Genomic DNA, 12,515 nt, shown 5'->3' on the forward strand with positions numbered 1-12,515 from the left:
ATTTGCATTTAAATGGTGAGTGGAAGTAATCCAGTTTGCTGCTCGGTTTACTGTTCAAAATGTTGCTTCTTTTCAAACTGCATGCAATGAATGCTAAACCTATTTCACCAGTGACCTTTTCAGTGGACAACAAATGATGTGTTTCCTAAAGTTGCACATGAGCAGAAATGTGGCGAAAGACAGCGTAATACAGAAGTCCCTCTCTCTGTTTCTTTCTGTCTCCATCCCTCTCATCTGTCGAGGGTCCAGGTGGTTCTCTGGAATCCATTAACTCCAAATATCAGTCTTGACTTAGGGGATCCCAGCCTGTCTGCATCACTTAGTTTGAGTGGTGGATACGAAACATAGTAGCGTGGAAAGAATGTCTAAACCTAAATCTGCACATCATTGATAGACTACTTATATTGGATGGATGCAAGATTTCGCCAATACGAGCCAAAAAAAAAGCCCAACCGCCTTGAATACCAAGCGACAATGTTGCCTGTCCTAACAGAATGATTTAAGTTTCATGCTCTTGCACACAAAATATCAGATTGATGTTTATTGTTAATTTAACAAAAAAAGTGTAGAGGCATGAAAAAATCCCCCAGTCATAAATTTTGGCAAGAGCCAGAGGGCCACCACCTATTGATTTTTCTATAAAATCTTGGTGGCCAACAGGAGGCATTAATATTTCTTTGATACTTTTTGCTGATAGTAAATAATCGTGATGCATCGGCTGAAAGTGACATAATGTGAGTTGTATGTTATAGTTGAAAGTTTCCTTTATCCTTCTGTTTATGTGACTGCTCATTTATTGCACTCAACTTCCATAGTGTCAAATTTGGCAGTATTTATTTATTTATTTATTTATTTATTTATTTATTTATAAAGCACTAATTGTGCCACCTCCACTCAATATAAAATGTAGGAAGCATGCACTTTCAGTCCATGTTCCAGTCAAAGATTGCTCTAATTTTTTCAGGGTATAAATCTTTGTTTTGAAGCTTAGGAGGTGGTGATGAATGAGAAAATATGTTAATCTAAATTAATTAGCATTTTAATGCCTCATTTATCCATTCAATAAGCTATCTCATTAGTGTGTAAATAAACCAAATTAGTGACATAGTCACTGCCTCATTCTAAACCCTTTTAATCGCTTTTAAAATAATCTTCCATCCTGACTTCATCTGCAAAACTGATAAAACTGCCGAGCATCGTGTTACAAATAGGCCGACCGAATGCTACAGACTCGCTACCACCGGGGGAAAAATTTTGCATTATCCTTATCAATGATCCGTCTAATTTTCCATGCGGACGAGCATTCCGCGAGCATTTCTTGCCCACAGTGAGCCACATCACACGTGCCTACAGTGGTCAAACCAGTATGACACCTGCCCAAAACCTGAGACCACAAGTTACACATTGTTGGAATGATACCCCAAAACAACAACAAAAATCAAACCACCTATATAGCAAAACAAAAGACATAAAATAATGTATGACCAACACAGAAGAGTAAGGCATAAAATAAGAAAGGCTTAATTTTTCCTTTTTCTCCTCTTTTTTTCATTGTGGCTTTCGACAAATACATATCTAGAAAGTGTGAATTGCAAAGGTACACTCAGCCTGTACATAGAACCCAATGTAATCAAAATTTCCCTGATTATTAAAGACAATGAAGTACGTCTAAGTAATGCAAATCCATAATTGCCAAGGGTCTTAAGTGAGCGTGACAGAACCAACGCCTTTGTTTTTTAATGGAGAGGGATGGAGAGCCTGAATTGCATCGTCCTAAATTCCTGAAAAGCCTGTACTTTTTTTTTTTTTTTAGGCTTCTGGCACAACATGATAAGTGCCCAAGCCCCTAAAAGGGAGTCCGGGTGTGTGAGATAGTGAAAATATTGCCTTTTAATCTCGTACCACGTCTTCCAAAACGAAACCCCCTCATGGAAAATCCGAAAAGGGGACTTTTTGCTCCGAATGTGGACAATGAGTAGGGGATTAGCGAACCAATGAGACGTGGTTTTCATGTCACTGTCCCAGTATGAACATTTAGCCTATTTTTTGCACGTCGCTTGACCACAGGGAACTTGGCTATTATTTAGAAATGTTGGGTTATCAGGGGATATATGCAGTTTCTTTGAATATCATCAGCTGAATTTCAGTGCTATTCTTGTCTGAATTTGGCCACATAGTAACCTAAAAAGGAATAAAAAATTTGTTTTTTCTTTTTCTGCATGTGCCAACTTGTGGGCTGCACCCAACAGCCGTAGCGACGCCCAGATGGCAAGCCAATTACGGGTGAGCGAACCGTCTTGTGATACTCCGAAAAAAAAATCATTGCTGGTCCCAACGGTCTGATTGGTGCGTTTCGCTCTCGCAAAAGCGCCTCCTGTTGGCCTGCGGCAGAGCAGCTGAGGGGGGCAGTTGTGGATACGACTGGGCAAGGGCGAGAGAGCTGGTGGCGCTGGTAACTCCCACCTGACGGCAAGCCTGTGTGCACTGGAGCTTGTAATTACAGAAGGAGGTGGTGGTAATAGAGTCTGGTAAAAGGCAAACACCAAGGCTGACAGCTGGGACCCCCTGTGTCACATTCACCCGTCACACGAGGGCCACAGGTGACATGATGCTCGGGAAAAAATGTCTGTCCATACATGGAAATGTGGACTATACATATATATATATATATATATATATATATATATATATATATATATATATATATATATATATATATATATATATATATATATATATATATATATATATATATATATATATATATATATATAACAAGAACAGCTTCATATTTATTCTCGCATTCTTTTAGCTTTCTTCTTCTGTGTGTATACAAATGCAAGTGTGAACATTTACGCACGTGGGCACAACTATTGTTGCGCTTGTTAATGAAAGAATAACTTTGGGATTCACTTTCAACACTTGATCAATTAAACTGTTGCAACAAAGAAATAAATCATCAGGTTAGATGGAATATAAGGCATCAATTGTCCTTTGGGTGAGTCAGGAAGTGAGTGAGAGAGTGAATGAGAGAGTGAGTGAGAGAAAGAGAGAGAAAGATAAAGAGAGAGAGAGAGTTGGAGGAGGAAAAAAAAGAGGAGGTGAGAAAGGATATAAAACGTTGGGACAGGAAGATGCTCTTCTCCCGGATCCACTGCATGCCATCCATCCACATTGGACATGTTGGACTAGTCGCTGTGAGTGTGTGCGCGCGTGTGTGAGTGAGCTAGTGGAGGAGGAGGGGGCTCAACCAACTATGTGGATGAGGCCGCGCTTCGCATCGCTACGCCCCTGCTCGCTCCAAGTCAGACGGCTCCTTCTCCTCGCGTCTTCTCGTCTGCTGGCTGCCTCTCTTTCAGCACCACTCCTTTAAGGACAGCAGCGCACACCCCCTTTCGCCGTCCTTCCATCTATCCCTCCTTCTTCTTCTTCCATCCATCCGTCCATCCTCCACCCTCAGGATCATTACTGCAGCGAGCGGATCGAATGCGAGAATTTCCACTCAAGACGCACAAAAAAAGTGCAAGGAATTACTTTGGGGGATTTATTTTCATCAGGAAGACTTAATAGTCAACTGTAAGTATCGCACTGGTTTTCTTAATGATTTGCTGTGCTAGATTTTATTGTTTGATAATAACCAATACATTTCCTACGAATTTTTAAATCCCCTGTTTTGTAGAAAAGGATTGTTATGTCGAGTATAGAGATTTCAAAACACATTAGATATAAATGTGAGCCCTTTGAAGAGGGAAAGATTCAACTCTCGTGCGTAATTGCGCGCACTCCCCCGCTCGTGCGTTTATTTCACGGCGAAGGGCAAAAAAGAAAATATGAAAAGCCGCTCCAAAAAATGCTCCAAAAATATGGTACACGAGTGTAATTTTCCATCATTGCTCTGGATTTGATGATTGTTTCCAATGTTTGTTGTGTTTTCCGCGCGTAAATGCAAAGATTTAAGCGTCGCGTATGGCTCCCAAATCGCTTTTTAGAGAACAACCTGGACATTTTTCTGCACGCAAGCGCTCGCTGCTACACTGTGACAAGTTTATTGCGTTAATTAAGCTGTTTTTATTTTTGTCTTTTCCCACAATTAAAGCAAAGTAACGCATTCAAATCCACGCGGAAGTGGAAGATATTTCTTGTGAGTTGAATGAACATTTTACGCATTCCTCTGGCAGTGAACCGGGGGGACGGAGAAGCTGCGTGACCCGAACCGGTGCTGCTGAAGTGGTACCCTTCCTCCTCCTCTTTCCTTCGTCCTCGACGCGAGCATGGCCACGAACGGGACCAAAGCGTCGGACGGCCACGTCCTCACGGAGACCGTGAGCGAGGCACCGACGAACACGGCCAACGACAAACCCAAAACGCTTGTGGTGAAGGTGCAGAAGAGCAAAAAGGACTTACCCGAGCGAGAGACGTGGGGCGGGAAATTTGACTTCTTGCTCTCGTGTGTGGGATACGCAATTGGACTCGGGAACGTGTGGAGATTTCCTTATTTGTGTGGAAAGAATGGCGGAGGTAATCAGGACTCGTTTTTCATTCCAAAGGAACCAATATCGGGATTCCATTTCGCTTAAAATCCAAATGAGTAGCTGTGCGTAATTACGCAAAGGCATCCTGTGCTGAATTCGCCCATTATTTTTTGCTTTTTCCTTTGATACATCTGGAATATATGCTGTTGAATGTCAATCATTTATATAGTTCCCATCACTGAACCCTCCCTCCCTTTTTTATTTTACCTCTCATTCAGGAGCCTTCTTGATTCCCTACTTTTTGACCTTGATATTTGCTGGCATGCCCCTCTTCCTTCTGGAGACGGCTCTTGGTCAGTACACGTCTATTGGGGGGCTCGGAGTGTGGAAGCTGGCACCTATGTTCAAAGGTAAGACAGAACAAAAGGATCTTCTTCACAAATATTGTTGTTGTTTTTACCAAATACCATTGTAGACCAATAACATAAAATAAGATTTGTTCGTGGTGAATGTCCAAAAAGGTAATGAAGTGTATTATTCTTAAAAAAAAAAAAAAATCAATATCATAAAAGAGCAGTCATCCAAAAATGTCTCATCCAGTATTTCATTGAAGGCCTTGTGTGTTGTTTCAGGTGTCGGTCTGGCTGCTGCTGTTCTCTCCTTCTGGCTTAACATTTATTATATTGTTATCATTTCCTGGGCTATTTACTATCTGTACAACTCCTTCACAACAGTGAGTATCTTTTTGGAATCATTAACAAAACAAATCAACGGCAATGTAAAATCCTGACATTACTTAGGAGTACCATAGGCTGCATGAGAAAAAAAAACACAAAAAAAGGTTGTAAAGCCTTAAAGGGACTATGACATTTATTGCTTCCTTTCCCACATAATTAGCGCTTTACACAAGCGATTGATAAATGCAATCTGGCGATGAGTCATCCCGTTTTTAGAGGGAAGCATGAAATCGCAATGTCTCCCCTATCCCCTGAGCCCCCAAAGACTATCATGGACTTGGCACACAGAATTGGACCCGGAGGTGGGAAAGTGCAGTTCCAAGTCAAAAGATCTTTTTCTCTCTCTCTCTCTCTCTCTCTCTCTCTCTCTCTCTCTCTCTCTCTCTCTCTCTCTCTCTCTCTCTCTCTCTCTCTCTCTCTCTCTCTCTCTCTCTCTCTCTCTCTCTCTTTCTCTCTCTCTCTTTCTCTCTCTCTTTCTCTTTCTTTCTTTCTCTCTTTCTCTCTCTCTTTCTCTCTCTCTTTCTCTCTTTTTCTCTATCTCTCTATCTCTCTCGCTCTCTCTTGCTCTCTCTTGCTCTCTCTCGCTCTCTCGCTCTCTCCAGGATCTGCCATGGCAGACTTGTGGTAATTCCTGGAACACAGAGAACTGCTACACCAACTATAGCATCACTGACACCAGGAACCTCACTAGCGCTGTGGTGGAGTTCTGGGAGTAAGTTGGACATTAAAGTCCCGGTACAGACCAAAACTTGTGAAACTTCAGCTCAGTGAGCGTTTAAAATGCTACTTTTAAATTCTGGAAAAATTCTTCTACAAATGATGCTATGGATAACCAAATGGGAAATTTGTAATGATAACCATAGAACAGGAAATGGAACTTACTGCTACGTGGTAAATGAGCTTGTAAATCACTGAATTTAAAAAATAAATCATGAAAAATCTAAAACTAGTTTAAGTACCAAATCTGAATCCATACTTCTACTTTCTTGGGATTTTCCATATTGAATGTAAGATTACCACAAATCAAAATCCTCTTGCATACAGTAAAAGAGAACCTTCACGCCTTTCCCCTTGCAGACGTAACATGCACCAGCTGACCGACGGCCTGGAAAAACCCGGAGAGGTCAGGCTCCCCCTGGCCATCACTCTGGCCATCGCCTGGGTGCTGGTCTATTTCTGCATCTGGAAGGGGGTCGGCTGGACCGGCAAAGTGAGTCAGTGTCCGAGGACGAGGCACAAAGGAAGCATTTAGCTTGCGTCGTTTCGCCGCAAACAAGACGCGCGATTCATCGCTCAAGGTCGCCGAGCTGTCACCGTGACACGTCGGATTATTGTGCCCGGGGGTTGGGGGGATTTGGGGGTGGAAGGGGATTACGTAACTTCACTTTACCCTTCAATTGTCCAATTTGAAACTGTGTTGGTTTAAACGTTGTGGCGTAGTGTCATAAAAACCGTTAAAGCGTATAATCGTGCTAAAGCCAAATGTGCTCAGCCATATGCAGTACGTTGATTTTATTAACTCTCCTCCGGCGAGCACAAAAAGCGCAATTAAATTTTGTGGGGCCATTTTATATTGGTGCATCTACTGAGAAATTTATAGTGGGAGGAATTTACCAAATAGAGTCGCGAACCATCCCTTTGCCCAAGAGTGCAAATGGTAGAGTCCTATTCCACTATTGTTTTTTTTCCCTTTTCTTTTGGATTTTATTTTCTTTTTGCAAGGCAAGGCCTGACAGCTTTACATTTACAGACATAATTGTTTGCTGTCATCCAAGAATCAAAAATGATTGAAACCACTTCATTCAATCGTAATTTCTTGTAACAAGGAAAACAACCGAAATGGTCTAACAATGACTCTCTGTCCTTCTCAGGTGGTGTACTTCTCAGCCACGTACCCTTACTTTATGCTGTTCATCTTGTTTTGTCGCGGCATCAGTCTGCCTGGCGCTATGGATGGAGTCCTCTTTTATATCACGCCAAACTTTGAAAAACTGAAAGAGTCTGAGGTACGGGTATTGCGCTGTTGTTTTGCTTCTGAGAATATTATATTTTGCAATGGAGTATTTATATTAATTGTATTGCATAATTTCAGTTTCAATTACGTAAAATATTGGTATCACTATTTACTTCCATGCCACCAATTTGGGAAATTTTGCCATAAAAAAAATTGACTTCAACCAACAGAGTTCCATAGACACAATAAAGACGCCCTAAGAAAGCTTTATATGTACAAAATTAAAGTTACGAATACTGTTATGTCATTACTTTGTTTTCTTCACTGCGAGTCAGGTTTGGTTGGATGCTGCAACTCAGATCTTCTTTTCCTACGGACTGGGATTGGGCTCTCTGATTGCTCTGGGTAGCTACAACCCCTTCAACAACAACGTATACAGGTACGGTTATTATACACTAATTTCTTGGATTTCGTGTGACCAACCACTTGTTTCATACCAGGTTGAAATTTTATGTTGAAAAACATTTTTTTCAGAGTCAATTTTGGCAATAAGCAACTTATAAGTATTGAACTCACAGTTTGAAATGATTATTGATGACCGTTGGCACGCAGATCCCGTACCAAAAAATAAGAAACATATGATGGATATATGAATATTTTGTTCGGCCCCTAATTCCTTGAGTAACAGAACTGAACTATGACTGTACTGCAGTTCAGTGTGCAAAATTGTTTAATTCTTTTTGCTGTGCTGCTTTCAAACTTCTTCTTTGAACCTCACAAGTCAGCATCCCAACCTTGGATTTTAACTGACTGTCATTTAAAAAAAAAACGGGTTCAAAATAAGCGGCCGTTCCTTTAGCACTGGATGCAAAATGGGTGCCCACCCAATTGCTCCCCACCGCCGCCATCCCGCTCACCAATGTGTGACGGGATGATAAGGAATTGATATCGGCGTGACAATGGCCGCCTTGTGCTTTGTCTCCCTCCCGACAGAGATTCTGTCATTGTCTGCTGCATCAACTCCTTCACCAGCATGTTCGCCGGCTTTGTCATCTTCTCCATTGTGGGATTCATGGCCAACGTGACAAAGAGACCCATTGCTGATGTGGCAGCCTCAGGTAATTGCAATCAATGTTGACGCTCGATGGCGACAATCAACAAAGGCAACAGACACTCGGAGCCGTGCAAATAATTAGCTCTTGAATTTGCTAGATGTGTTATTCTTTGAGTCAGAAAGGGGAAAATTGTCTCTGGGTTTTGATTTTTGGGTTAATTAGAAAATGAAAATTGCGCAGTGATTTTGCAAATCTTCCCATCCTTTGTAAATCCTCAAGTTGAGTTTGACATTCGGCACCCACAAGGACGCTTTGGACTTATTTTTAGCTTCTTCTTTTTTACTTATTGTAGTTTTTATTATCTTGCCTTATAGTTGCACCACTTTAATTACACTTAAGCTGAAACAACTTTTAAACAAATCATCCTGAAGTAAAATTAAACAATGTTTGTTTGAAGGACCTGGCCTGGCATTTTTGGCTTATCCCGAGGCTGTCACCCAGCTGCCAATCTCCCCTCTGTGGGCCATCCTCTTCTTCTCCATGCTACTGATGTTGGGAATCGACAGCCAGGTACTGTCAGAACCTTAAGTGACCATTACAAAAGAGTTAACATGAAAACGAATTGACTGAGCTATTCCTCCAGTTCTGCACCGTGGAAGGTTTCATCACCGCACTGGTAGACGAGTTCCCTCACATTCTACGGAAGCGGCGCGAGATTTTCATCGCCGTCGTCTGCCTCGTCTCTTATATCATCGGACTGTCCAACATCACCCAGGTATTAAACACAGCAATCTGGTGATTCTCTGGCAAGTAGGCTGACTCTTACCCAAAGTCAACTGGAATGTACAACATCAAGTCGGAAAGAAAAAGTAGGACACAGGCGCCAAAGGAGACTATGCTGAACAAAAGCTTCCAAGGAATTTATGAGCTTTCAAGTCCAGTTGAGATGGACCTTCTAAGGACATCGTTGCAGAGATGTCATGTCGTCACCAATGAGACATCGCTCTCTCGATGTCGTTCCACTCGGATGGCCTGCTACTTGCCCGCACAACCTAATTGCCTCCGTTTATGTTACGATTCCATCCCTGCTCTCTCCCTCATCAACATCCTCTTGTGTCCTATTCTGCAGGGTGGCCTGTATGTGTTTAAGCTCTTTGACTACTACTCAGCCAGCGGGATGTGTCTGCTGTTCCTCGTTTTCTTCGAGTGCACCTCCATTTCGTGGTTCTATGGTGAGGTATACTTTTAATAAGGGGAACATTTTATTTAGGGAGATTCTAAGGTGATACTATAGATTCACAATGGTTTCATGTTTTGCAGGAGTGAATAAGTTCTACGACAATATTGAGGAAATGATCGGTTACCGTCCCTGTCTGTGGTGGAAGGCCTGCTGGGTTGTATTCACACCGCTCATTGTGGCGGTACGTACAAAGAGCCAAAGCCTCAGAAGAGTCATGACTACACTACTTATTGACCTACTCTTTTGCATTTCATAATGATCGGTGTTCTTCACGCAAATAGTTACCATACCTATGACGACTAAAGCACTTGCAAAGGCTAATGATACACTTCAATGAGTTCAGATTTCTGTACACCGTAAACCAAACACACTCTTTATGAAGGTTACATTTTTAACATGTGTTATATTTATTTTAGATAGCACAGTGTAATGTGCTACAAAAGTTTGAATAACAACGTGCTTTTGCCGTACTTGGCATTATGCGCTACCAAGCTAGCTTGTGCATAATGGTAAGGAATGCTAAATTTTCTTTTGAAACACTTTCATTCAAATAAGTGGTTGTCCGTGTGAGCAAAAGTATTTCAACATGACCGACAGGTGTGTTTTGTAGATTTTCCAAACTATACAGCACACAGAACGTCTACATTTCAGATTTGGTTCTGGTATAAAGGCAGTTTAACTTTGCAACCTGAAAAATCAATTATCACAATAAAACAAAACTCTATGTTGGATAGAAGTGGCCCTTTTGGTGTTGTTTTGACCATTTCCAGGTGTCCTTCAGAGACAAACTTGACCTCGAGAGATTTAAAAGTTCCTCGATTGCATTTCGTATGTGCGAGGATGCGGACGATGACATTCGTATTCCGGTGTCTCATTTGCAGGGTGTGTTCCTGTTCAGTGCGGTACAGATGGTACCCCTCACCATGGGTGACTATGTGTTCCCAGCCTGGGGCCAGGGTGTCGGCTGGTTAATGGCGCTCTCCTCCATGGTCCTCATCCCTGGCTACATGGGCTACATGTTCCTGACACTCAAAGGCACTTACAAAGAGGTAACGTTCCGTCTGGCTTTTGTCTCTTTTTCATGTGTTGTTCACACTGGGGTGGAGCTTTGGGGGCGAAAAATGTTGCTTATCTAATAATTGCAGCGTGAGCCATGAAATTAAAAGTGAAACATTCAAAATGCTTGAGGCAAATAGTATTGAGGCTTACACAGTGAAGACACTTGGCTCTATTTGGTTGATGATCAAAGCAATATGTTACCGGGAAAAGAAAAATCCATTTTGTAATAAGACTGTGAAATAAAATGGAGAAAAAGCACTGAAGCGCTGTGAATACATTTTGGATACACCGTAATACTATACTTAGCATTTTAAGTGCATTACAATGCAAACTTTGACTGACCTAGCTTCCCCCTCCACACACACATACATTTTGAGAATCTAAAAAATACCGCCCTAGCTCGAGTTTAGACTCTTCACACGCAATATTGAAGTGCCACAGCTTTGCATAATGCGATTTAGTGTATTAACAGAGCAGCGCAACACAACACTATTGCAATAAGCAAACGTGGGCACGTGGCGTGAAGATGGGATAAGTGCCACGAGAAGCCGAGCATATGGTAAAAGCATTTGTAAAATGGAGATTGTAATGAATTCTGTGCAACTACTTGAAATGAGTGTCGATTGTATGCAGATGATTGAACTGCATTTTTAGGCATTTCACCATGTTTTCGGTGGCGGAGTTTGACATTCAGTAGTGTGGCAGGAAATGGACGCTAATTACAGAGGCTGTCGGCGGCGACGTGCAGGTGTCGGGAGGCGCAGTGGCAGCTGATTGTCTTAATTGTAGCAATCAAATGGCACATTACAGTTCACGAGTGCTGCACACGAAATTCAGATGGGGTCTCTCGTCATGCGGCTTCACTTAAATGGTGCTGATGATGAGAAGGATGATGATGGTTTGGGATTTCAAGGATGAGTTTGGTTTATGTACCAGGAATCTATTAGGGATGGATCATATAAGATGGTACACATCAAGAAGGATAGATGGATGTGACGAAATGAAATGATTCAAACAAATCAATCCATTTCTTCATCGTCCTGCCTCGGCAGCGTCTGAGGATGATGATCAAGCCGGTGGTGCTGGTGAGGGCTCAAGAAAACGGTCCGGAGCAACAGACGGAAAGCCAGAGTCAGAACCCCGCCACCGAGGAGGCGTACATCTAGAACCTCGCGAGCTTCTCTCTTGTCTCAGCGGTTCTCCGTCGGGCTCCAAACACGGCCCAAGAGAAGCGGAATCAAGGTTGGGAACGACCACCAGACGTCTACGTCTGCTTTCATTCACCTACCTCCCGGGGACATGTGAGACCAACCTGACCGCATTTATTGTTATTATTGTAAATATGGAATCTGTTTTTTTTATTTTCTTGTTGTATCATACGGAGGAAACTACCCAGCCAACGTGTTGTGTACTTATAAAGTTCATTATGCAAAAAAAGACATTTTAACAAGAGAAATATGTTAGAAAGTAAAACTACATTAAAAGACATTGTTTTAAATTTTAAAGGCTTGCCTTGATAGTTTAGACGACAATAACTGTATAAAGACAATACAATGAAATACAATAAAACTTTATTTATATCGCGCAATTCATAACAGCCAAAGCTGTAACAAAGCGCTTCACATATACATTTACAACTATTGGGTTCAACGCATTTTTTCTTGTAAAATAAGTAAATACATAAAATAGAGGCCATGTTTTAAGTGAGAAATTAAATGGAAATATATGGACGTGGAATGCGAATGGGGCCAAATATAATAGATCCAGACTATTCATTTCAACTGTTTACCAGCCGTGTCTGGGGGCTTACACATTCAAAAAGCACAAGTACAGTTTGTAGTACGAGTTTGAAACCTATGAAAAAAAAAAGATTAAGAATAAAAAAGAGATATATACTTCAGTAGAATATCTAGCAAAGACTGTCATCACTGTTGACAGTTTTGTCTTGTTTTTCTGAAGAACAATAACTATGTACAGTGTGTTGTTGGAATCCTTTCT

General features: G+C 41.6%; 1 protein-coding gene across 1 annotated transcript; it reads left to right on the forward strand.

Moving 5' to 3' along the window:
- The first annotated feature begins 4,271 nt into the window (after positions 1-4,271).
- On the forward strand, positions 4,272-11,683 carry slc6a1b (solute carrier family 6 member 1b). The gene is made up of 14 exons (XM_085925184.1): positions 4,272-4,518; positions 4,751-4,882; positions 5,105-5,205; positions 5,812-5,921; positions 6,287-6,419; positions 7,081-7,215; positions 7,499-7,602; positions 8,157-8,281; positions 8,676-8,788; positions 8,862-8,993; positions 9,348-9,450; positions 9,539-9,639; positions 10,340-10,507; positions 11,570-11,683. The coding sequence occupies exons 1-14, from the start codon at positions 4,272-4,274 to the stop codon at positions 11,681-11,683; spliced, it is 1,818 nt and encodes a 605-aa protein (XP_085781310.1).
- Positions 11,684-12,515: the final 832 nt, after the last annotated feature.

This window comes from Syngnathus leptorhynchus, chromosome 11 (genome assembly GCF_054491065.1).
Source record: "Syngnathus leptorhynchus isolate UIUO chromosome 11, UIUO_Slep, whole genome shotgun sequence".
NCBI classification, from domain to species: Eukaryota; Metazoa; Chordata; class Actinopteri; order Syngnathiformes; family Syngnathidae; genus Syngnathus; species Syngnathus leptorhynchus.

What these genes read in the sequence shown, in the direction of transcription:
- slc6a1b (XM_085925184.1), top strand. Translation starts at nt 4,272, where the DNA reads ATGGCCACGAACGGGACCAAAGCGTCGGACGGCCACGTCCTCACGGAG. An exon ending in GCTGTGGTGGAGTTCTGGGA is followed by an intron (nt 5,922 to 6,286) that starts GTAAGTTGGACA and finishes TTCCCCTTGCAG; the next exon opens with ACGTAACATGCACCAGCTGA. An exon ending in GGGTCGGCTGGACCGGCAAA is followed by an intron (nt 6,420 to 7,080) that starts GTGAGTCAGTGT and finishes TGTCCTTCTCAG; the next exon opens with GTGGTGTACTTCTCAGCCAC.